At 44.5% G+C, this 26113-nt stretch overlaps 1 protein-coding gene across 1 annotated transcript in view; it reads left to right on the top strand.

Moving 5' to 3' along the window:
* The window catches only part of p2rx5 (purinergic receptor P2X, ligand-gated ion channel, 5), a 146503-nt gene that overhangs the window by 52721 nt on the left and 67669 nt on the right, over positions 1–26113 (top strand). The window contains exon 6 of the mRNA XM_041197860.1: positions 22655–22735. Within this exon, the coding sequence (XP_041053794.1) occupies positions 22655–22735 (81 nt within the window). The remainder of the gene's footprint in view (positions 1–22654; positions 22736–26113) is intronic.

The raw sequence follows: 26113 nt of genomic DNA, 5'->3' as shown, positions 1-26113 counted from the left end.
TAGAACCAGTTATATATGTCAAATAACAGTAAAAGCAAAGCAGTGATAAAGCCTGCGACTTTAATCCCAATACCAGCATTTGAACAACCTTTTTACCAGCGTCATGATTGATTGTGTAGGACCCCTCCCTAAGGCTAAAAATGGAAATCAGTATTTATTGACAATATTGGATGTGTCTACTAGGTTTCCTGAAGGGATACCTTTAAGAACTATCACAACTAAGAAGGTTGTGGAGGAGTTAATTAAATGTTTTACAAGATATGGTTTACCTAAGGAAATACAATCAGATCAGGGGTCAAATTTCATGTCACAGCTGTTTAAGGAAGTAATGAACAGTTTGGGGATAAAACAGTTTAAGTCAACAGCTTTTCACCTGGAGTCACAAGGAGCTTTGGAAAGATGGCATCAAATTTTAAAAACTTTGATAAGAGCATACTGTCAGAATTATGCACAGGGTTGGGATACAGGAATTCCATTTTTGTTATTTGCTACTAGGGACACTCCTAATGCATCGACTGGTTTAGCCCTTTTGAACTAGTTTATGGTCATGACGTAAGAAGACCAATGAAAGTGATTTGTGAGAAATTGGTGGGTCAAAATTCAAAAACTACTCTCTTGCATTACATATCAAATTTCAGGGAAAGATTGAACAGAGCGTGTGAGTTGGCAAGGGACCATCTAAAGATCTCACGGTGAGTAATGAATGTGAAAGCAGATAAGAAGGCTAAAGTTCACAGTTTTGTTTCTGGAGAGAAAGTATTAGTTTTTTCTTGAATGCAAGATTTAACGGGCCTTACAGGATTGAAAAGAAATTGAGTGAAGTAAATTATTTAATAAATATTTCAGATAGAAGAAAGGAGCAGAGGGTGTGTCATGTAAATATGCTTAAAAAATACTTTGACAGAGAAGAGAAACAAAAAGAATTGTTAGTGAAGGTGGATGATGAGAAAGAGGTAAAAGTGCAGGACTCTGAAATTGATTTTTCTCTAATCAAATTGGCTAATGAAGGGTGCTTGAAAATTTAAATGCAATATTGAATTATCTTCCAAACAAGTGTCAAAGGGACTTGGAAAAGCTATTGCAGTCACACAAACCTATTTGTGGAAATAAGTTTGAAAAGACACATTTAGCTTTACATGATGTACATATAGAAACATCATCTTCAATAAGGCAACAACCTTATAGATTAAATCCAGCAAAGTTATCACAAGTACAAAAAAAATTGATTTCATACATCAAAATGATATAATTGAGTCTAGTTGCAATAACTGGAGCTCACCTGTTGTATTGGTACCAAAACCAGATGCAACACAAAGACTGTATGTGGACTATTGAAAAGTGAATGCGGTGGCAAAAGCAGATTCATATCCCATACCACGGTTGGAAGATTACATTGAGAAAGTGGGACAATCAAAATTTATCACAAAGATTGACTTGCTAAAAGGATATTGGCAGGTACTATTGTCGGAGGGGGCAAAGGAGATATCAGCTTTCATAATGCCAAGTGGACTATATCAGTTTAAAGTCATGCCATTAGGTATGAAGAATCCACCTGCGACTTTTCAAAGACTGACAAACAAAGTAATTGCGGATCTAAGCAATTGTGCGGTTTATATTGATGATCTAACTGTTTTCAGTCAGACGTGGGAGAAGCATTTACAGCATCTGGAAGAATTATTTACTTGACTACAAGAAGCTTATTTGGAGATGAACTTGGCTGAAAGTGAATTTGCAAAAGCGCAAGTTACAGATCTGGGCCATACTATTGGACATGGTAAGGTGGCTCCGAGAGATGTGAAAGTCAAGGCTATCGGGGATTTCCCAGTGCATACAACGAAACGAGAAGTTTTGAGATTTCTGGTCATGAGTTGGTTTTACCAGAAATTTGTACCAAATTTTAGCAGTGTGGTTGCTCCACTGACTAAACTATTAAAAAAGAACAAGAAGTTTCATTGGACACTGGGGTGTCAGAAGTTATTTGATAGTTTCAAGACTGTATTAACTATGTCACCAGTGTTGGCAGTGCCCAATTATGCCAAGCAATTCAAGTTGGCTGCTGACGCAAGCGATATAGGCATTGGGGCTGTTCTGTTACAAGAAGGTGACACTGGAATTGAATGGGGTATTTTTCATGGAAATAAAAACAAAAAAACTGCGGATGCTGGAAATCCAAAACAAAAACAGAATTACCTGGAAAAACTCAGCAGGTCTGGTAGCATTGGCGGAGAAGAAAAGAGTTGACGTTTCGAGTCCTCATGACCCTTCGACAGAACTTGAGTTCGAGTCCAGGAAAGAGCTGAAATATAAGCTGGTTTAAGGTGTGTGTGTGGGGGGCGGAGAGATAGAGAGACAGAGAGGTGGAGGGGGTTGGTGTGGTTGTAGGGACAAACAAGCAGTGATAGAAGCAGATCATCAAAAGATGTCAACGACAATAGTACAATAGAACACATAGGTGTTAAAGTTAAAGTTGGTGATATTATCTAAACGAATGTGCTAATTAAGAATGGATGGTAGGGCACTCAAGGTATAGCTCTAGTGGTTTTTTTTTTAATAATGGAAATAGGTGGGAAAAGGAAAATCTTTATAATTTATTGGAAAAAAATTTATTAATTTTGCTTCCAATCTCTACCCCTCCATCATTTTCACGTGGTCCATCTCTGACACTTCCCTTCCCTTCCTTGACCTCTCTGTCTCAATCTCTGGTGATAGACTGTCCACCAATATCCATTACAAACCCACCGACTCCCACAGCTATCTCGACTACAGCTCCTCACACCCCACTTCCTGTAAGGACTCCATCCCATTCTCTTATTTCCTTCACCTCCGTCGCATCTGTTCCGATGATGCTACATTCAAAAACAGTTCCTCTGACATGTCCTCCTTCTTCCTTAACCGAGGTTTTCCACCCACGGTCGTTGTCCGGCCCGTCTCCCGCGCATCCGCCCTCACTCCTTCTCCTCCCTCCCAGAAACATGATAGGGTCCCCCTTGTCCTCACTTATCACCCCACCAGCCTCCGCATTCAAAGGATCATCCTCCGCCATTTCCGCCAACTCCAGCATGATGCCACCACCAAACACATCTTCCCTTCACCCCCCTTATCGGCATTCCGTAGGGATCGCTCCCTCCGGGACACCCTGGTCCACTCCTCCATCACCCCCTACTCCTCAACCCCCTCCTATGGCACAACCCCATGCCCACGCAAAAGATGCAACACCTGCCCCTTCACTTCCTCTCTCCTCACCGTCCAAGGACCCGAACACTCCTTTCAAGTGAAGCAGCATTTCACTTGCATTTCCCCCAACTTAGTCTACTGCATTCGTTGCTCCCAATGTGGTCTCCTCTACATTGGAGAGACCAAACGTAAGCTGGGCGACCGCTTTGCAGAACACCTGCGGTCTGTCCGCAAGAATGACCCAAACCTCCCTGTCGCTTGCCGTTTTAACACTCCACCCTGCTCTCTTGCCCACATGTCTGTCCTTGGCTTGCTGCATTGTTCCAGTGAAGCCCAACGCAAACTGGAGGAACAACACCTCATCTTCCGACTAGGGACTTTACAGCCTTCCGGACTGAATATTGAATTCAACAACTTTAGGTCGTGAGCTCCCTCCCCCATCCCCACCCCCTTTCTGTTTCCCCCTTCTTTTTTTTTTCCAATAAATTATAAAGATTTTCCTTTTCCCACCTATTTCCATTATTAAAAAAAAAATAAAAAAAAAACCCACTAGAGCTATACCTTGAGTGCCCTACCATCCATTCTTAATTAGCACATTCGTTTAGATAATATCACCAACTTTAACTTTAACACCTATGTGTTCTATTGTACTATTGTCGTTGACATCTTTTGATGATCTGCTTCTATCACTGCTTGTTTGTCCCTACAACCACACCAACCCCCTCCACCTCTCTGTCTCTCTATCTCTCCGCCCCCCACACACACACCTTAAAGCAGCTTATATTTCAGCTCTTTCCTGGACTCGAACTCAAGTTCTGTTGAAGGGTCATGAGGACTCGAAACGTCAACTCTTTTCTTCTCCGCCGATGCTGCCAGACCTGCTGAGTTTTTCCAGGTAATTCTGTTTTTGTTTTGGATTTCCAGCATCCGCAGTTTTTTTGTTTTTATCTCTGTGTTTAATTGACTGCCACTGCTCTTCAAGAAATGCCTACCTCCTTGAAGAAGTTCTGTTCCTCTCTGCGACAAGATTTCCGGATCTCTCTGTTGCCTTGTTCACCTTCATTGCTTTCCATTTCTCTCCTAGTGTTTGACAAGGTGTTTACTAAAACCAGCTTTCACAGCCATATCTCCTTTCTCAGTGACTGTCTCCATCTCCGACTTACCCCACGTGGATTTCAACTGAAATTCCACCCCTCATGTTTTGAACCCACCCAGGATTACAGGTATCTCCGGGACATAAAACGTTTCTCGGACTGCTGTTCCCGTCACATTCTGAAATCCACTCTCAGTGCCATGCGCCGCCATATGAACACACTCGACCTCTCCCTCCAGCAGCACCGCCGTACCCTTTTTCAAAGCTGCGCGTGCCCCCAGTTTCATTTTATCCTTCGGCTCATCCGACGCCTCAACAATAAACTTTTTCTATTTCTCTCAAGTGCTAAGGAACGCAAGCTCCAACAACTCATCGACACCAACACCCATCTAGGACCCTCCACCCCTGCCTGTCCCTCCGTCCCCACCCTTTCTTCCAGTCCCAACCCCAGCCGTGTATTCACTATACCCCCTGACCTTCCCCTCTCCGATGCTGAACGTTCAGTGCTCAGCAAAGGACTTAGTTTCATACCCTTACGCCCTCACCTCAATGAATTTCGGGCTCGGCATGATACTGAACTCTTCTTCCGCCGTCTTCGTCTCCGGGCTCACTTCTTTGGGCAGGAGTCCTCTCCCAGTTCAATGGATCCTTTTACCCATCTCCAATATTCTCCCTCCACCTGGACCCCTCCCTCTGGATTCTTACCTTCTCTCGATCTTTTCATTGAGAACTGTCGGCGCGACATTAGTCGTCTCAATTTCTCTGCTCCTCTCACCCATTCTAACCTGTCTCTCTCTGAACTTACTGCACTCCATTCTCTCAGGTCCAACCCTGACATTGTCATCAAACCCGCTGACAAGGGTGGTGCTGTTGTTGTCTGGCGCACTGACCTCTACCTCGCGGAGGCTGAGCGTCAACTCGCAGACACTTCCTCCTACCTCTCCCTGGACCATGACCCCACCACTGAACATCAAGCCACTGTTTCCAGGACTGTCACTGACCTCATCTCCTCTGGGGATCTCCCTCCCACAGCTTCCAACCTGATAGTCGCCCAACCTCGGACGGCCCGCTTCTATCTCCTACCCAAAATCCACAAACAGAACTGCCCCGGTAGACCGATCGTCTCAGCTTGCTTCTGCCCCACAGAACTCATTTCTCGTTATCTTGACTCCCTTCTCTCTCCCCTTGTCCAGTCCCTTCCCACCTACATCCGTGATTCCTCTGACACCTTACGTCACATCAACAATTTCCAGTTCCCTGGCCCCTACCGCTTCCTCTTCACCATGGACGTCCAATCCCTCTACACCTCCATCCCCCACCAGGATGGTCTGAGGGCCCTTAGCTTCTTCCTCAAACAGAGGCCCGAACAATCCCCATCCACCACTACTCTCCTCTGTCTGGCTGAACTTGTTCTCACGCTGAACAATTTCTCCTTCAACTCCTCTCACTTCCTCCAAATAAAAGGTGTGGCTATGGGTACCCGCATGGGCCCCAGCTATGCCTGTCTCTTTATGGGGTATGTGGAACATTCCTTGTTGCAGTCCTACTCCGGCCCCCTTCCTCAACTCTTTCTCCGGTACATCGATGATTATTTTGGTGCCGTTTCATGCTCTCGTCAGGACTTGGAAAAATTTATTAATTTTGCTTCCAATCTCCACCCCTCCATCATTTTCACGTGGTCCATCTCTGACAATTCCCTTCCCTTCCTTGACCTCTCTGTCTCAATCTCTGGTGATAGACTGTCCACCAATATCCATTACAAACCCACCGACTCCCACAGCTATCTCGACTACAGCTCCTCACACCCCACTTCCTGTAAGGACTCCATCCCATTCTCTCAGTTCCTTCGCCTCCGTCGCATCTGTTCCGATGATGCTACATTCAAAAACAGTTCCTCTGACATGTCCTCCTTCTTCCTTAACCGAGGTTTTCCACCCACGGTCGTTGACAGGGCCCTCAACCGTGTCCGGCCCGTCTCCCGCGCATCCGCCCTCACTCCTTCTCCTCCCTCCCAGAAACATGATAGGGTCCCCCTTGTCCTCACTTATCACCCCACCAGCCTCCGCATTCAAAGGATCATCCTCCGCCATTTCCGCCAACTCCAGCATGATGCCACCACCAAACACATCTTCCCTTCACCCCCCTTATCGGCATTCCGTAGGGATCGCTCCCTCCGGGACACCCTGGTCCACTCCTCCATCACCCCCTACTCCTCAACCCCCTCCTATGGCACAACCCCATGCCCACGCAAAAGATGCAACACCTGCCCCTTCACTTCCTCTCTCCTCACCGTCCAAGGACCCGAACACTCCTTTCAAGTGAAGCAGCATTTCACTTGCATTTCCCCCAACTTAGTCTACTGCATTCGTTGCTCCCAATGTGGTCTCCTCTACATTGGAGAGACCAAACGTAAGCTGAGCGACCGCTTTGCAGAACACCTGCGGTCTGTCCGCAAGAATGACCCAAACCTCCCTGTCGCTTGCCATTTTAACACTCCACCCTGCTCTCTTGCCCACATGTCTGTCCTTGGCTTGCTGCATTGTTCCAGTGAAGCCCAACGCAAACTGGAGGAACAACACCTCATCTTCCGACTAGGGACTTTACAGCCTTCCGGACTGAATATTGAATTCAACAACTTTAGGTCGTGAGCTCCCTCCCCCATCCCCACCCCCTTTCTGTTTCCCCCTTCTTTTTTTTTCCAATAAATTATAAAAATTTTCCTTTTCCCACCTATTTCCATTATTAAAAAAAAAACCCACTAGAGCTATACCTTGAGTGCCCTACCATCCATTCTTAATTAGCACATTCGTTTAGATAATATCACCAACTTTAACTTTAACACCTATGTGTTCTATTGTACTATTGTCGTTGACATCTTTTGATGATCTGCTTCTATCACTGCTTGTTTGTCCCTACAACCACACCAACCCCCTCCACCTCTTTGTCTCTCTATCTCTCCGCCCCCCACACACACACCTTAAAGCAGCTTATATTTCAGCTCTTTCCTGGACTCGAACTCAAGTTCTGTCGAAGGGTCATGAGGACTCGAAACGTCAACTCTTTTCTTCTCCGCCGATGCTGCCAGACCTGCTGAGTTTTTCCAGGTAATTCTGTTTTTGTTTTTTATTTTTCATGGAAACTGAATATACAACAAAGAAGATATTCAATGATCGAAGAAGAAACTTTGGGCAGAATTTTGCCCTCGGATGGTGTGTGGGCCCCACCGGCTCGCCAGTGGGCAGACAGCCGACCCCCACCACCGAAACGGGGCCCGCTGCCATTTTGAGTTGACGGGCCAGTTAAGGCCCGCCCAGCGGCTTGCCCGACAGGAAGCAATATGCGCTTCCTGTGCAGGGGGTGGGGGGAGGGATTCCCCATCTGTCAATGTGTGCTCTTTAGTGCATGCGCGCGAAAGAGCACACTGTTCCCTGAGGCAAAGTCCTATCTCAGGAAGATTCGTGAAAGGTAAGTAAAATAGAAAAATATTAAAATTATTAACATGTTCCCCTCATGTGACAATGCCACACGAGATGGGGCATGTTAATAATAAACATAAAATTTATTACATTTTTAAAAAACGGACATGAAACTTCATCCCGCCAGTAGATGAAGTTTCATGAATAATCTGGAACCCGCTGGGGCTCCTGGCCTGCCCGCCAACCTTAATGTTGGATGGGCAGGTCTTTAATTATCTTGACTAGCCTGTCAATGGCCTTAATTTATCAAAAAGATTGACTTGCTAAAAGGATATTGGCAGGTACTATTGTCGGAGGGGGCAAAGGAGATATCAGCTTTCATAATGCCAGGTGGACTATATCAGTTTATATAGGTGGGCGGACAGCTGATTTCGCTGTCTGCCCGCCTTCTTAAAAATTTAAATGGCCCTGGATGACATCGGGGATTCATCCCGACATCATTCCTGGCCTTTGAGTTTGGTGTTAGCATTGCAACATTTTGAAATTTATGTTGTAAGCAATTCATCAGAAACAATTGTTTGTACAGACCTTTGAAGTTTTTGGACAGATTTTGTGAGAAAAACGCCAGGCTTTTCAGATGGAGTAAATTGTTACAACCATTTAATCTATGCATTATACATATTGCTGGAAGGAAAATCTGTTCACAGATGCGTTATCAATAGTTTGAAGTTTAAAGGAAATTGGGACATTTGTAAAAAAAACCTGGTCACTGAACTGGCGATAGTGTGAGATGGGTTACTAAAATGAAGCTGTCTTTTAGAATTATGATGGTTCATTTTTCGATAAGGAGGGGGATGTCATGAAGCTATTAATGTATATAATATTTTGGAAAATATTTTTCCTTTAAAATAGTGGTTAGTCTATGGGTATGTCTTAATTGGATCAAAGACAGCTAGTCTGGGTGCTTTGATGGGTACTAGTTTTGATATGGAAGAGAGATAGTGTGCATATGCATTTTCTGAATAGAGCATTCAAGAAGTGGGGTGGAAGTTTGACGCCTTTCTAGTAGCTACCAAGCCATATGTTTATATTACTAATAAAATTGGTACAATGAATGGGATTTCATTATTAAAAGGTAAAGTTCAAAGAGGCTGGTGAGACTATGAGAATTTGAATTCAATCAGTGGTGGTAGGTATAACTTCAATAGTTTTCGGGTGTGCAGGCAGAGGCAATGTAAGATCAAAAGGCAGCTGCCAGCCTACAACTGGCTCCACAGTGAAAAGAACCTAATTTTGAATTTGTAAGGTGAAAATGCTTTGCCTGATGTTTGGTTAAGTCTATGGGTAGCTGTTGCCTTAATGGAGATTAGTTTGGGAATTTGTTAAAAGTTTTGATAGTAGTAATTTATAGCCATGTGTACATTTATTTTAACCTGTGTAAATTAATAAAATGTTTCATTTAGTTCAAAGTAAAACCTCGAGAACTAATGGTCTGATTCCTAAGTTTAGAGTCACACCTCAAACATAACACTTAAAATTATAGGTTATGACAGTTATTTAAAGTTTCCCTCTGGGATTTTAAAATAACTCCACTTCACCAACTGCATTGGTTATAACACATTATCCCAGTTTAGACCAGTATCCCCCATGGTTCAAGCTAACAGTGCAGCTTTGCAGTGCGGGTTAGGAGAATGCCTGTGCCTGAGCTGAGAGCACAGCATGCAGTCCATTTGGCAAAGCTGCTGCCAATTAGTCAGGTGGAGTATAGCGGAGGTGGGTGAGATTTCAGGCATCCATACAGCATACTAAACTCTGGCCATCCCAAGTGGTGGCCAGCACCCTCTGGGATGCATTAAGGGGCCTTCAGACTTAATCAAGACAGGTTCTGAGTCCACCCATACTAATCCACGCATCTCTCTCTTTCATCCTGCAGGAGGAGTACATCAGGAGCATGGAGCCTGGTGAACTAACTGTTTGCTTCGTGGCTTACAGATAGCGGAGATGACAGAGAAGAGAACAACAGAGGTGCCTGTCTGTGCAGAAAGAGGAGCAGCACCATCAGGAAGAAGGAGCAGCTGGGGCTTCCGCACATGCTGCCGAAGAGCCACAACAAGCCATTGCTGGTTGGTGCCTAGCTAGACCCAGCCTCTCATTCCTGCAGACAACTAAGAACCAGTGTCGTCGAAGACTGCGTGTGTCTAGGGGACTGGTCGGTCACATCTGCCAGATAATGTAGGATTTGGTGCTGGGGGACACGGAGAGCATCCATTGCCAGTGGCTGTGAAAGCGACCACAGCCTCAATTTTAAAGCCAGTGGCTCCTTTCAGGGCTCCACATGTGATCTCTATGGGATATCACAAGCCTCCACCCACAAATGCATCCATGAGGTCACAGATGCCATCTTTGTGAGGGCACACAACTTTGTGCATTTTGCCTGGGACCAAGAGAGCCAGGATGCAAGAGTGATTGCATTTGCCCAGATCTCCGTTTTCCCACAGGAACAGGGTACCATTAATTGCACTCACATGGCGCTCAGATCGCCTTTGCGGCCAACTTTGTCAATCACAAGGGCTTCCATTCGCTGAATATTTAGCTGGTGTGCGAGCACCACAAATACATCCCGCTGGTTTGTGCACAGTTTCTAGGGAGTATGCACCACTCCTACATTCTCAGTTGGTCACAGATGCCTGACGTCTTCCAGGGCCCACAGAGACTGTAGGTTTGGCTCCTCGGGGACAAGGGCTACTGCAGAGAACGTGGCTGATGATACCCATGCGGTGGCCTCAGACTGCAGCAGGGCAATGGTATAATGAGGGTCATGCTGTAACCAGCAACTTGGTGGAGCAGACCATCAAGATCACAGAATCACACAGTGCAGAAGAGGCCCTTCGACCCATCAAGTCTCCACCAACACGTGAGAAACACCTGATCTACCTACCTAATCCTATTTACCAGCACTTGCCCCATAGCCCTGAATGTTATGACCTGCCAAGTGCTCATCCAGGTACTTTTTAAAGGATGTGAGGCAACCCGCCTCCACTACCCTCCCAGGCAGTGCATTCCAGACCGTCACCACCCTCTGGGTAAAAATGTTTTTCCTCACATCCCCCCTAAACCTCCTGCCCCTCACCTTGAACTTGTGCCCCTTGTGACTGACCCTTAAACTAAGGGGAAAAGCTGCTTCCTATCCACCCTGTCCATGCCCCTCATAATCTTGTACACCTCGATCAGGTCTTCCCTCAGTCTTCTCTGCTCCAACGAAAACAACCCAAGTCTATCCAACCTCTCTTCATAACTTAAATGTTTCATCCCAGGCAACATCCTGGTGAATCTCTTCTGCACCCCCTCCAGTGCAATCACATCCTTCCTATAATGTGGCGACCAGAACTGCACACAGTACTCCAGCTGTGGCCTCACCAAGATTCTATTCAACTCCAACATGATCTCCCTACTTTTGTAATCTATGCCTCGATTGATAAAGGCAAGTGTACCATATGCCTTTTTCACCACCCCAGTAACATGCCCCTCCGCCTTCAGACATCTATGGAAACACATGCCAAGGTACCTTTGTTCCTCAGAACTTCCTAGTGTCATGCCGTTCATTGAATACTTCCTTGTCAAATTACTCTGTCCAACATGTATCACCTCATACCTTTCAGGGTTAATTTCCATCTGCCACTTATCTGCCCATTTGACCATCCCATCTATATCTTCCTGCAGCCGAAGACATTCAACCTCACTGTTAACCACCCGGCCAATCTTTGTGTCATCTGCAAACTTACTAATCCTACCCCCCACACAGGGTTGTCATCTACGTCATTTATATAAATGACAAATAATAGGGGACCCAGCACAGATCCCCGTGGAGACTGGCTTCCAGTCACCAAAGCATCCTTCTATCATCACGGTCTGTCTCCTACAATTCAGCCAATTTTGAATCCACCTTATCAAATTACCCTGTATCCCATATGAATTTGCCTTCTTTATAAGTCTCCCATGTGGGACCTTGTCAAAGGCTTTGCTGAAATCCATGTAAACTACATCAAGTGTACTACCTTCATCTACACACTTGGTCACCTCCTTAAAAAATTCAATCAAATTTGTTAGGCATGACCTCCCTCTCACAAAGCTATGCTGACTATCCCTGATCAAACCTTGCCTCTCTGAAAATGAAATTTCAGTGCCTGGACTGATCTGGTGGAGCCCTGCAATACTGTCCGCAGAGTGTGTCATGCATTGTCATCACCTGCTGCATCTTTTACAAGCTGGTGCTCCTGCGGGAAGAGGAGCTGGCTGAGGAGGAGATCCAGGAACTGGAGGTCTCATCCAATGAGCAGAACGTTGATGGTGATGAGGGTGAGGAAGTCCTCAAAGGCGACAATGAAGTTGATGAGGCCTTCGCACTGGCCAGACGAGGCAGGCGCATGCAGGAGGCCATCATAGCTGCTAGATTTGGAGACGATGATGATGACATGCAGTGAGGAGACCCCATAGGACCTCATATTGCATCTGTGACCATTTGACTCCTGTCTAGCTTATAGCATGGCACATAATCTCTGTGATAAGGCTCCTGTTATGGAGACACAGTGGAGGCTCTAATAGTTGCTCGATTGCAGGAGGATGATGACGACATGCAGTGAGAACACTCAATCGATCTTAAGGTGGAAGCATCAGTCATGTGTCCAGGGAGTGTGAGGCTGAAGAGGGATTATGAGAAAAGACTGACAGCCAACATAATGGGGAATCCCAAAGTCTTCTGTAGGCATAGAAATAGTAAAAGGGCGGTAAAGGGACCCAAAAGGGAATTTATGCATGGACGAAGGAGCCATGGCTGAGGTATTAAATGAATACTTTGCATCCGTCTTTACCAAGGAAGTAGATGCTACCCAGGCTATGGTGACAGATGAAGAAACTCTGTCACTAGAAGGGTTCAAAATTGGTAAGGAGGAAGTGTTGAATAGACTGTCAGTACTTAAAGTTGACAAGGTATCAGGACTGGACAAGATGCTCCAAGGATATTGAAGGAAGTGAGAGTAGAAATTGCAGGGGCACTGGCTATAATCTTTCAGTCTTCCCTAAATTCAGGGGAGGAGCCAGAGGCCTGCAGAATTGCAAACATTATGCCCTTGTTCAAAAAAGTTTATAAGGAAAAGCCCAGCAAGTACAGACCTGTCAGTTTAACTTCAGTGGTGGGCAAGATTCTAGAAACAATTATTTGGGATAGAATTAGTAGTTACATGGAAAAATATGGGTTGATAAAGAAGAGCCAGCATGGATTTCTAAATGGGAAATCATGTTTAACTAACTTGCTGAAGTTTATTGAAGAGGTAACAGAAAAGGTCGATGAGGGTAATGCTGTTGATGTGGTGTACATGGACTTTCAAAAGGCATTTGATACGTTGCCACACAACAGACTTGTGAGAAAAGTTATTGCTCATGGAATAAAAGGGACATTAGTAATGTGGATACAAAATTGACTGAAAAATGGGAAGCTGAGGGTAATGGTCAATGGATATTTTTCAGGCTGGAGGAAGGTTTGTAGTGGAGTTCCCCAGGGATTGGTATTGGGACCCTTGCTTTTCCTGATATATATTAATGATGTAGACCTTGATGTGCAGGGGACAATTTCTAATTTTGCACATAATATGAAGCTTGGGAGTGTTGTGAACTGTGAGGAGGATGGTGTGAAACTTCAAGAGGACATAGACAAGTTGGTGGAGTGGGCAGATAGATGGCAGGTGAAGTTCAGTGTGGAGAAGTATGAGGTGATGCATTTTTGGTAGAAATAACATGGACAGATATTATAAAATAAGGGGTGGAATTTTGAAGGGGGTACAGGAGCAGAAAGACCTGAGTGTTTATGTGCATAGATAATTGAAGGTGGCAGGACAGGTGGGGAGATCAGTTAATAAAGCATATAGTATCCTGGGCTTTATTAATAGGGGCATAGAGTATAAGACCAGGGAGGTTATGCTGAATTTATATAAGACCTCAGGTGGAACATTGTGTACAGTTCTGGGCACCATATTATAGGAAGGATGTGAAAACATTGGAGAGAGCGCAGAGGGGTTTACAAGAATAGTTCCAGGGATGAGAAACTTCAGCCAAGAGGATAGATTGGAGAAGTTAGGACTGTTTTCCTTGGAGAGAAGGCTAAGAGGAGATTTAATAGAAGTTTTCAAAATCATGAGGGGCTGGACAGATTAGATAGGGAAAAACTGTTCCCACTCGTAAAAGGATCAAGAATGAGAGAGCACAGATTTAAAGTGATTTGCAAAAGAAGCAAATATGACATGAGAAAAAACTTTTTCACATAATGAGTGGTTCGGGTCTGGAATGCACTACCTGGAAGTGCAGTGGAGGCAAGTTCAATCGACGCATTCAAGAGTGCATTAGATGATTATTTGAATAGGACAATGTTCAGGGTTTTGGGGGAAAAGCAGGGCAATGGCACTGAGTCATAATGTTCAGTGGAGAGCCGGTGCAGGCACAATGGGCTGAATGGCCTCCTTCTGTGCTATTAAGATTCTGTGATTCTGAGAGCCGTAGGCAGAGAGACATTCTTGGGATTTTATTTACAATAGTGAACATTATGTACAAGTGATTAACACTCATGCCCAGGCTGTGCAGCTACATCTTCTTAACTTTCATAACCCCGCTACTATGTATTGGTGCTCCCTGGATATCTACAGTGGAAGTGGAGGCAGCCTGCTGACTGCTATGCCCTATCTGTGATGACCTGGATGGGTGTCCTCTGGAGAGCTGAGATGTGGAGGGCCTTGGCCTGCTTTCGGGATCCTGCTGTGTGGCAGTGGCACCCTTCACGGCCTGTGGAGCTGGAGTTGCTAATGTTACAGGGAGGGGATTCGGATGGGCTGGACACTCCCAGAGTCCCCTGCGTGGATGGCCCCTGGGTGTGCACCAGCTGGTCCTCCTCCCTGTGGGTGCCCAGGACGTGCGTGTCTGCACTGGTGGAGGGTGTGGGTGAGCGCTTGATGGGTCTTCAGGGAGGGTTTCAGCGGATTCTGCTGAGCTTCCCTCGGGGCTTGATTGGAGGCTCAGAGTGGCGGACTCTCTTGGCAGTTTCCCAGATGTGCCTGCGAAAGCAAGGGGAGATAATTAGTGCATGGCAGTGGGCTGTGAAAGAGGACACATCACTCACAGCATGGTTGTCTCATGGATGTTGCACTGCTGGACCCTCACTTGGTAGAGTACCATCAGCACCATCAGGAATTGTCCAGATCATTGCCAGCCAACTGGATGACTGTACATTCAAAGTCTGTCAGGACCTTGATTTCAAGCATTCCTCCACCAGTTTGCGACCTGTTCCTCTTGTGTGCCAGCTTGTCCTGCATGAATAGAGATGGAGAGAGTGTAAGCAGGACCCTGCCAGGCCAGATGATAATTGTGCCTGGCATGTGTGGATGGTGAGTGGTGCCATGGACGGGATGAGGACACCATCCACATGGCAGGTGAAGGTGTGTGAGAGAGAGTGAATGGTGATGTCCCTTGAACTGGCAGTGAGTGAGGGCCCTGTGGATGTGTGATGGGTTTGTGAGCATGAGAGTTGAGAATGATGAGAAGAGTGACTTACCCTGGTGGAACGGAAGAGATCACTCATCCTCTTGTAACACTGGGTGGCTGCCCTCATTTGCAGGGTGTTGGTGCTGACCATCACTGCCACCACCTCCTGTGCTGGATTGGTGATGTTGCTGCCCGTCCTGTGGCCAGAATGTGGATACAGGACATCATGGCAGGCCTCCACAGCACCCAAAAGGCGCTTGAGGGACGCGTCATTGAACCTGGGGGCTGCAGTCTTTCAGGGCCATGTTCTCTGTGCAGCAGTCCTGGGCTGGAAGCACTGAGAAGTGTGCGTGTGGCTGTACTTTAAATATGGTGCCCAGCATATGAAGCGGTGAGGTGATGGCATGGTGGGTGAATGGGAGCCCGGCCACCATGAAAATGGTGTGCTTCCTGGAAATGCATAATTAATATGGTGGGTTTGGAACAATATGGCGTGAAAAGCCACCATTGTGGCTGGTGGGTAAAATGTAATTTTACTTGCCCACTAACACATAGTGCATATCTGGGATGATTCCCCCCTTTATCTCAGCTTAGCATAGCTCCTGAGGTCTTCCCATAGTAGATACTGGGTGAGTTGGCATGGAGGGTGTAACAGCAAAGCATGGTACATGGGAGGAATGGGTTGGCATGAGTTGGCATAGGGGCTATAAGGGGCCATGGGAATGGGGGGGTTCATGAGTTGGCACTAAATTGGCAATTGGTGCTGTAATGTGTGTGGTACATGGGTTGGCATGGAGGCTATAAGTGGCCAGGGGGATGGATGGTGGGCATGAGGTGGTATAGAGGATATGAGAGGCCATTGGGGATGGGTGGGGGGGCATGGTTAGGTGTAGGTTAGCATGTATGGGAGTGGGTGGAGCATGAGGGGGTGTGGGAGTTAGGGTTGGAGGGCCTAATGTATAACAAAACAATTGGGATGAAGCCTCAGAAAACCACAGTGGGCCTTTTAATCAGTGGCTGGAGTTGGCAGGCCTGATTCCATCACGTACACACATCATCAGAGCAAAAATCAGGCCATTCGGGCACTTCTCCCTGAGGTGGGCATGCCAAGCCAGGAGATTTCCAAACTCAAGCTACCTCGAGCAAAAATCCAGCCCACTATCGTATAAAGAGTGGCAGCATCTGTGTGAGAAATAGATTTTTTGAAAAATATTTTTGGGGAATATTATGTTATTCCATGGAAAAGATTGTATGTGCGTATGTGTATGATTTAAATAAACTGGGTAGAGATTAATAGGAGCAGGCTGTCTGGGAAGGTTGAAACATGAAAAGGATGGAGGTGTTAGGTTTGAGGTACCAATGAATAGGTTGGATCTACCATTTGCATCTTTAGAAAAGTTTGCTTGAATATCAAAGGGGAGTCGGGATAACAAGAAACATGTTTGAATCTTGCAGGAGTTCCATAAGCAAACAGAAGAATAGTATTGCATCTTATTGACCCAATAGACAAGACAAGATAGAGACATGAAAGATTTTATATTTGGAAGGATTTGAATTTTGAAGAGGTGGAAAATGAGGTATGCCCTGTAAAAAAAAAGCAGGACAAATCAAACCTTGTCAATTACCACCCCATCAGTCTACTCTCGATCATCAGTAAAGTGATGAAAGGGGTCATCAACAGTGCTATCAAGTGGCACTTGCTTAGCAATAACCTGTTCACTGACGCTCAGTTTGGGTTCTGCCAAGGCTACTCAGCTCCTGACCTCATTACAGCCTTCATTTAAATATGGACAAAAGAGCTGAACTCGATCCATGGGGTGAGAATGACTGCCCTTGACATCAAGGCCGCATTTGACGGAGTGTGGCATCAAGGAGCCCCAGCAAAACAAGAGTCAATAGGAATTTGTAGAATTCTCTGCTGGTTGGAGTCATACCTAGCACAAAGGAAGATGGTTGTGACTGCTGGAGGTCAATCATCTCAACTTCAGGACATCACTGCAGGAGTTCCACAGGGTAGTGTCCTCAGCTCAACCATCTTCGGCTGCTTCATCAATGATCTTCCTTCCATCAAAAGATCAGAAGTGAGGATGTTCGCCGATGATTGCACCATGTTCAGCACCATTCACGGTTCAAATACTGAAGCAGTCTATGTCCAAATGCAGCAAGACCTGGACAACATTCAGGCTTGGGCTGACAAGTGGCAAGTAACATCATGCCACACAGTGCTGGACAATGACCATCTCCAGCAAGACAGAATCTAACAATCGCCTCTTGACATTCAATTGCATTACCATCGCTGAATCTCCCACTATCAACATCCTGGGAGTTACCATTGACCAGAAACTGAACTGGACTATCCATATAAATACTTAGGCTACAAGAGCACATCAGAGGCTAGAAATCCTGTGGCAAGTAACCCACCTCCTGACTCCCCAAAACCTGTCCACAATCTGCAAGGCACAAGTCAGGAGTGTAATGGAATACTCTCCACTTCCCTGGATGAGTGCAGCTCCAACAACACTCAAGAAGCTTGACACATCCAGGACAAAGCAGCCCATTTGATTGGCACCCCACCCACAAACATTAACTTTCTCCACCACCCAATGAACAGTGGCAACAATGTGTACCATCTATAAAATGCACTGCCGAAACTCACCAAGGCTCCTTAGATAGCACCTTCCCAATCCACGACCAGTACCATCCAGAAGAACATGGGAATACCACTACCTGAAAGTTCCTCTCCAAGCCATTCACCATCATGACTTGGAAATATATCACCGTTCCTTTACCCGTCACTGGGTCAAAATCCTGGAACTCTCTGCCTAATAGCACTGTGGTATACCTACACCACATGGACTGCAGTGGTTTAAGAAGGCAGCTCACCAGCACCTTCTCGCAGGCAAAAAATGCCGGGCTGGCCAGAGAAGCCCACATCCCTCCAATGAATATAAAAAAAAAATGGAACCTGAGATGAAAAGGGAAAAATGGTATTTTAGATTTACTGTGGGGAGCTTAGGGTCACTTTTGCTAGGGCTGTTGAGCTGGAGCTGAGTTGGGAGCACTTAGCTCTGGGCTGAGAGGAGGTGCGATTGAACCAGCCACCCAGGCAAGCCAGAAAAGTCTAGCGCTGCAACAAGAAATTTTATCCTGAAGTTTGGATCCCAGAGCAGAGTGGGAGAAAGTTGAGAAGTCATGAAGTATGCCTTTATTAAAGCTATTACTAGATTCTTTATAGTTAAACATCTATAAGGGCGTGTTGCCTGGAAGGTGTTTGCTTGTGGGTCCCACCAAGTGGAGAGTCATTTTGGGAGAATGGTTTGTAAGAATAACCTTAATTGTGCAACTGTAATCTTGTGTGCTTAAGTTTTCTTTTATTCTTGTTAATAACATTTTTACTTCTAATTTTTAAAACCCCAAAAGTATCACTGGACCTCTTACTGCTGAGATCGGTAGGTTTCCTTCTTGTTTTCAGAATACAAAAAAATGGGTGTGGCCCTTAAACCAAGTTTCCCTCTGGGATTTGGTTTGCACAGCAATTAACACCGGCTGTGGTCATAACAATCTGTTAAAGTGGGGTCAGAGGTTAAAAGGGTGGACAATAGGGTAAAGCAGTGGTGACAGGTTAAAGTGAGGACAGTACAATCTGTGCCACTATTTCCAGTGTCTGCACAACTATTAACACCCGATGCAGACAGTGAAATCCAACCCCAATGGGTAATTAAACTCTCCGGAAGGATAATTTTGTTATTCCTATTCATTTCTCCTTGAGAAAAACAATAGAGCTGGAGGACAGTTTAAAGTGTGTGTCCTAAATCATCAAATCATAGAATGGTTACAGCACAGAAGGAAGCTATTCAGCCTATCATATGGGTGCCGGCTTTTTGCAAGTACAACTTAGCTAGTCCCACTCCCCTGCCTTCTCCCATAAGTCTACAAGTTTTTTTATCTTCAGATAATTAGCCAATTCCCTTTAGAAAGTCACATTTGAATCTGCCTCCACCACATTCTCAGGCAGTGCATTCCAGATCCTAACCACTCGCTGCATTAAAAAGTTTTTGCTCATGTCGCTTTTGTTTCTTTTGCTATTAGCCTTAAATCAGTGTACTCTGGGTCTCGACCCGTCTGCTAATGGGTACAGTTTTTCCCTATCTACTCTGTCCAGACACCTCACAATTTTGAACACCTCTATCAAATCCCCTCTTAAGCTTCTCTTCTCCAAGGAGAACAGCCCCAGCTTCTCCAATCTATCCATATAACTGAAGTCCCTCATTTCTTGAACCATTCTTGTATGTCTTTTCTCCAGTTCTTCTAAAGCCTTGACATCTTTCCTAAACTGTGGTGCCAAGAACTGGACATGATTGAGGCCAACCAATATTTTACAAAGGTTCACCATAACCTCCTGGCTTCTATACTCTATGGCTGGAATTTTCTGCCTTACCCTGTGGTAAGTTTGGTGGCTGGAGGGGCTGGGTATTTGATCGGGCAGGAGAGTAATGGATGGGGACCCCACTGCTTTTCTGCCTCCAACCTGATTAAATCCATGGTGGGAAGGCTCGTGGATGACCATCCCACCCTGCTGCCAGCTGAGGTCCTCAATGAGCGCCAACTTAAGGACTTCATTCTACCACTGCTGGTATTAACTCAAGTGGCCAGCAGGGGGCTCACCAGGGAGCACAACAAGCAAATGCAAGCGGGCTGGCTTGCAGGCTCCCAAATGCAGCAGAGGTGGGTCCCTTGTTCAAAGGCACAAAGTGCCTGATTGAGGGACCCATTATTGGGAAGGGGTAGGCCCCCTGAGAGCCACCCCCCCTGCCTCCCTGTTGGCCCTGCTGTTCAATAGAGCAGAGGCCGGCAGCTCTCGGTTAACAGGACTTCCACCCTTGAGTCCTTGATCCTGGTGGAAGGCCTGCTGATGGCCAGGATGGCACCTACTGCAGCAGGCCTTTCCTAAAAAGGCTATTTGGGGCTCTCGCTAGCTCTCCAGTCAACAGCTGAGACCCCCGTCACCTGCATAAGGTTCTGCCGTAAGTATATTTAGAAAATCCAGTATCTGTATGACTTATTAATCAATTTCTCATCTGCGCTGTCACCTTTAGAGTTTGTGCATTTATACCCCAGGTCCGTTGCTCTAGAACTCCCTTTAGAATTGTACCCTTTATCTCATATTGCCTCTCCTCATTCTTCCCCCCCAAAATGTATCACCTCTCACTTCCCTGCCTTAAATTTCATTGCCACGTGTCCAACCATTCCATCATCCTGTCTATGGTCTCTTTAAGTTATCACTATCCTCCTCACAGTTCATAATACTTCCAAATTTTAATGTCATAGACAAATTTTGAAATTGTGCACTGCGCACCCAAGACTAGGGCATTAATATAAATCAAGAAACCCCTATATACCTTCCTCCAGTCCGAAAAATAACTGTTCATCGCTACATTCTGCTTCCTGTCACTCAGCCAACTTTGCATCCATGCTCCCACTGTCCGTTTTTACAAACCTGTTATATGGCACTTTATCAAATGCCTTTTGGAAGTCCTTGACAATCTATCATTCTTTATATAAATTCAGGGAACATAAGGAACAAATAGAATGATTTGCAGGGGCAAATTCAATTGAGAGGGCATGATATTGTAGACATTACTGGGATGTAGCTGCAAGATGGTCAGGACTAGGAACTAAATATATCAAGTTAGAAGGTCTACAGGAAAGATGGGGGAATGGTAGATGGTACAAGCAACCTCAGTGATTAAGGATAAAATTTCTTTATTGATAAGATATGATCTAATAAGACATAAGCAGGCAATGGGGTCGAATTAGGAAATAGAAAAAGATTTAAGATTCTAGTGGGAGTTATATATAGGTTTCCTGGTGGCAGCTGTAAAGTGCGAGATTCTATATGTGCAAAAATTAGTAAAAGATGTAGTAAAGACAATAGTTTGAATGGGTGATTTTAACTTTAATATATTTAGTGACATTTTCAATTTGGCGGTCTAGTGGAGTGCCAAAAGGATCAGGGCTAGAGCCTCAGCTACTTACCATCTATATTAATGACTTAGACGAGGAGACAGAATAATATATCTAATTTTGGTAATGATACAAATCTAGGTGGGACTGCAAGCTGTGAAGATGACACATAGAGACTGAAAAGAGATACTGAAGGTTAAGTGAGTCAGCAACAAGGTGGCAGATGGAGTATAATATGGGAAGTGTGAGATTATTCACTTTAGTTGTAAGAATAGAAAAGCACAATATTTTTAAAAGGTGTGAAACTTGTAAAAGTTGATGTTCAGAGAGACTTGGGTACTTTTACAAGGAACACAAAAGGTTAGCATGCAGGTGCAGTAAGCAATTAGGAAAACAAATGGCATGTTGGCCTTTATTGCAAAGGGGTTGGAGTGAAAGAATAAAGAAGTCCTGCTACAATTGTATAGGGCTTTGGTGCGACCATGCCTAGAGTGCTGTGTGCAATATTGATCTCCATATTTAAGGAAGTATATACTGACATTGGAGGCTGTACAGTGAAAGTTCATTAGTTGATAGTGTTGTCTTATTATGAGAGGCTGAGTAAATCGGGACTATATTCTTTGGAGTTTAGAAGAATGAGAGTTGACTTCATAAAAATATTCAAGATTCTGAAAGGACTGACGGAGTAGATACTGAGAGGTTGTTTCCCAAGGAATCAAGATACAGCATGGGGTTAGATACAGACTAAAGCTCCCCCTACACTGTCCCCATCAAACACTCCCAGGACAGGTACAGCAAGGGAATCAAGGACGCACTGTTTAGGATAAGGGGTTGGTCATTCAGGACTGAGATGTGGAGAAATTACTTCGCTCAAAGGGTTGTGAATCTTTAGAATTCTCTATCCCAGAGGGTTGGGGATGCTTCATCGTTCAATATATTTAAGGCTGGGATAGACAGATTTTTGGTCTGTCAGGGAAGTAAGGGATATGGGGAGTGGGTGGGAAAATGGAGCTGAAGCCCAAGATCAGCCATGATCATATTGAATGGCGGAGCAGGCTCGATGGGCTGTATGGTCTCCTCCTGCTCCTATTTCTTATCTTATGTTTTCAAGCCACTCAGACGTATTCCAGAAGGTGGCTCACCACCACCTTCTCAAGAGCAATTAGGGATGGGCAATAAATTCTGGCCTGACCAGCAACATCCACAATCTGTGAATGAATGAGAAACAAATTGACTCAATTACTTTATTCAACTAGTCTTTGGAGTGGTGATTGTATTTTAATATTATTTGAGCATCAAATTAAGCATCAAAAAGCATTTATATTAAATTAAAGTTGCTATAAATACTGATACTTCAAGAGGTAAGCATCCCAGAGATAGTTTTGCTATCAAAAAATATCCTTACAACAAACTAAAAATTTTCTGATTGAACAACCATTGAAAGTTTTTGTTGATCTAACGTAATTGCTCTTTCTGTTTGTAGCAAACCAATCCTTGGGAAAGCTGCAAATTTCACTGTCTTTATAAAGAATACGATTCGCTTTCCAAAGTTTAACTTTGCAAAGTAAGTGGAACTTTCAGGAAAAGTAAAGGATTTGAAAAGAAAATAGCTGACTTTATTTTCAAATGAAACTCAGGTGAAACTTTAATGTTGTGTGGGTAACAGTGAATTTGATTGGTTAATTTGCACGCCATTTAACTCCAAACTTCCCTTCAGATGTGGGATGTATTTTGTTATGAAGTTATTACGAATAGCAGGGCAATTAAATCCTCTTTGATTTGGGACACACCAGGTGTTTGTGGTTCATATCCTTTGCCTGGGAATAAAGGTAGATGGTGTGGTTAATGGCCTTATAATGTGGACGGGGATCATTTTAAAAGGGGTCCCCTGTCAGGTGTCCAAAGCGCCCTTGCGTTTTAGGTAATAGACCCCTTTAAATATGGAAATGGAGATTAATTGGTGCAAATAGGACCCAATTTCCATTTTGGAGAGCAACTAGTTGAAACCTATTCGATTAGTCCAGTTCCATGGGCAGTGGGATGAGGTTACATTCAGAGTAAAGCTCCCTCTACACTGTCCCCATCAAACACTCCCAGGACAGGTACAGCACGGAGTTAGATACAGAGTAAAGCTCCCCCTACACTGTCCCCATCAAACACTCCCAGGACAGGTACAGCACAGGGTTAGATACAGATTAAAGCTCCCCCTATACTGTCACCATCAAACACTCCCAGGACAGGTACAGCACGGGGTTAGATACAGAGTAAAGCTCCCTCTACACTGTCCAGGGCAGCCACATCGTTGGATTAGATACAGAGTGATGTTTGGCCAGCGCCAAATTATCAACAATGGCCAATATTTATTCTTGTACCAGTGTGTGTTCATTTTCTTTTAAGCTAATCCTCTGATAAAATCTCAATTATGGTGGTAATGACTGCTTTTATTTTCAGGCTCTCAGGAACACTCTTTGTGTATACATTCATTACAAAAGAAAATCTTGGGGTGTAATTCAGCAAGTGGATGATACCCATCCCTGTGCTCTCTCATGTTTCATTCACAATCTGCATGTTCAAATCAACCATAAAACATTGTTACAATCCACTTAGGGAACATTAACATTTAAAAAGAAATCCAAACAAATCGTTTTAACCAATGAATTAGCCCAACAAGATTTCACTTTTTTAACAATACAAACTTAATTGTGTATCAAACACTTTAAGGAATCAAGCCTGATTAATATAACATTATGGTGTGTTATACACTCAGATTTACTTCTTACTTCCCCCAAGAATTCTCTTAAAAGACACATCAATCTTAAAGTTATTTACATTTGTAGAGACCACTCATAAATATGCCACAGTCTGGAGAATTCTCAGCTCCAGCTTTTCTCAGAGGTAAAAGTTTCATTTACCCTCTCTTGACTGTGGATGCCCCAGTCCCGTCATCTAGTTACTTTTCAATACTTCCAAGCTAATTGAGCTGATTACTTACTTTTGCAACAAGACACTGAGGCCCAATGTGAATCCTCCCACTAGCTTCAAACTAGACAACCTTCTGCCTTCTGTTCCCTCACAAGTTTCAAACTGAGATTAAGCCTCTCCCATGTTCCACACGCGCAAAGATGATGTTAGTTCTTTACTCTTCTTACAGTGCAGACCTATCTGACTGTCATTCACTTTGGCTAACTTCTGTCAGTGAGCTGCAAACTGCAGCTAACGCTTTCACCCAGATAAATTGAAACCAGAGAACCTCCTTAAGTTCCACCCAGTTGTATAATGAAGTAGTCTGCTCTGGGTATGTCCTCAAACCAGCCTTTAAGTTAATTATCACTCATTTGCATTTTTACAATCTGATTATGTAAGTAGGTTTTACAACATTCAGGATTTATTGAATCCTTTTAACCTAATTTAACTCTAGCTCCCAAAACAAACATCCATCTTGAGTGCCATTACTGCAAACTTTGCAGACATGGGGAAGAATTTTCTCCCTATCGGGGGGGGGAGAAGTGCAGGAGCGGGCATGTGCAGGTGTGCCTCTGAACCGCCATTTTACATGGGCAGGCCAATTAAGGCACATCCAGCGTGACATCCCCCAGGAAGCTGTGCTCCCTATGCAGGTGTTGAGGGGGGTGGGGGGGGTGGGGGGTGGTGGTGGGGGTGGGGGTGGGGGTGCCCTAAGCTGGGAGTGCACTCTTTCACGAAAGAGCACACTCATCTCCCTGAGGCTAAGTGCTGCCTCAGAGAGATGGGAGCCAAATTCAAAAATGGTCAATGCACAAAAATAAAATTTCCCTGACCCACCCCCCGCTCGCTGACCTCAATATCCTGGCCATGATGTCTCCAGCTCTTTAGCTAAGTAAGCCCACATGCTGATTTATTGCTTTCTCTCTTCTATTCTGACTTTATCAAACAAACACCGGTCACCTTTTAAACTGCCATTTCTTTAAGTGTTCTGGAAATCTGTAAAGCTCAGCATTTTAATGACCTTATCAGTTTAGCTGTTAACTTTTAAGCAACATGGCCCCAACCTTCGAGGTATAATATGCTCCAAGCTTACTTTAGTTGCATTTATCCCATTTACTACAGTTAAGACTTTAATTTCCTAAAACTTATGCGTTATACACTAAAACACATGAATCATGAACTAGATATTTGCAACAACATATCAACTTAACTATTTATTTTCAAAAGCTTCAGGCGGATTTGCTAATTTGAACAAGGCAGGTTCATAAATAACTTCAAAAGTCAATCAGGGCCAAACAGATTTCATTAACTTAAATGTTTAAAAATTTGTCTATAAAATGCATTTAATCAAAGTTTTTGGTGGGCTCAGGTTTACAAAGATTACAAGGTGTGAGACTGACTAAGAGAGCCTTGAAATTGTTGAGCCTGGAGGTCACTAGAGTACAAGGGAAGCGATAGGATTATCGGCACATCAGCAGGAGAATAGGAAGGTGAACATGGCTGACCAAGTCCTATTCACCTGTCAGTGCTGTGTTTTCTGACATACATTGGCTCCCAATAAGGCAACAATTTGATTTTGAAGTTCTCATTCTTGTTTTCAGATCCCTTTGTGACCTTGCCCTTCTCTATCTTCTCCAGCCCTATAATCGTCCAACATCTCTGTGCTTCCTTAATTCTGGCCTCTTGAGCATTCCTACTTTTAATCACTCCACCATTAGCGGCCATGCCTTCAGCTGCCCAGGCCCTAAACTCTGGAATTCCCTCCCCAAACCTCTCTATCTCCATCTTTTAGACACTCCTTAAAACATACTTCTTTGACCCAGCTTCTGGTCATCTGTCCTAATCTAACAAATATGGCTCAGTGTTAAATTTTGCTTAATAATGCTTCTGTGAAACACCTTGAGACATTTTACTATTTTAAAGGTGCTAAATTAGTGCATATTGTTATTACTGCTATTGCCAGACTAATTGTTCAACA

This window comes from Carcharodon carcharias, chromosome 10 (assembly GCF_017639515.1).
Source record: "Carcharodon carcharias isolate sCarCar2 chromosome 10, sCarCar2.pri, whole genome shotgun sequence".
Lineage (NCBI taxonomy): Eukaryota > Metazoa > Chordata > Chondrichthyes > Lamniformes > Lamnidae > Carcharodon > Carcharodon carcharias.
This window is presented reverse-complemented; position numbering and strand designations above follow the sequence as displayed.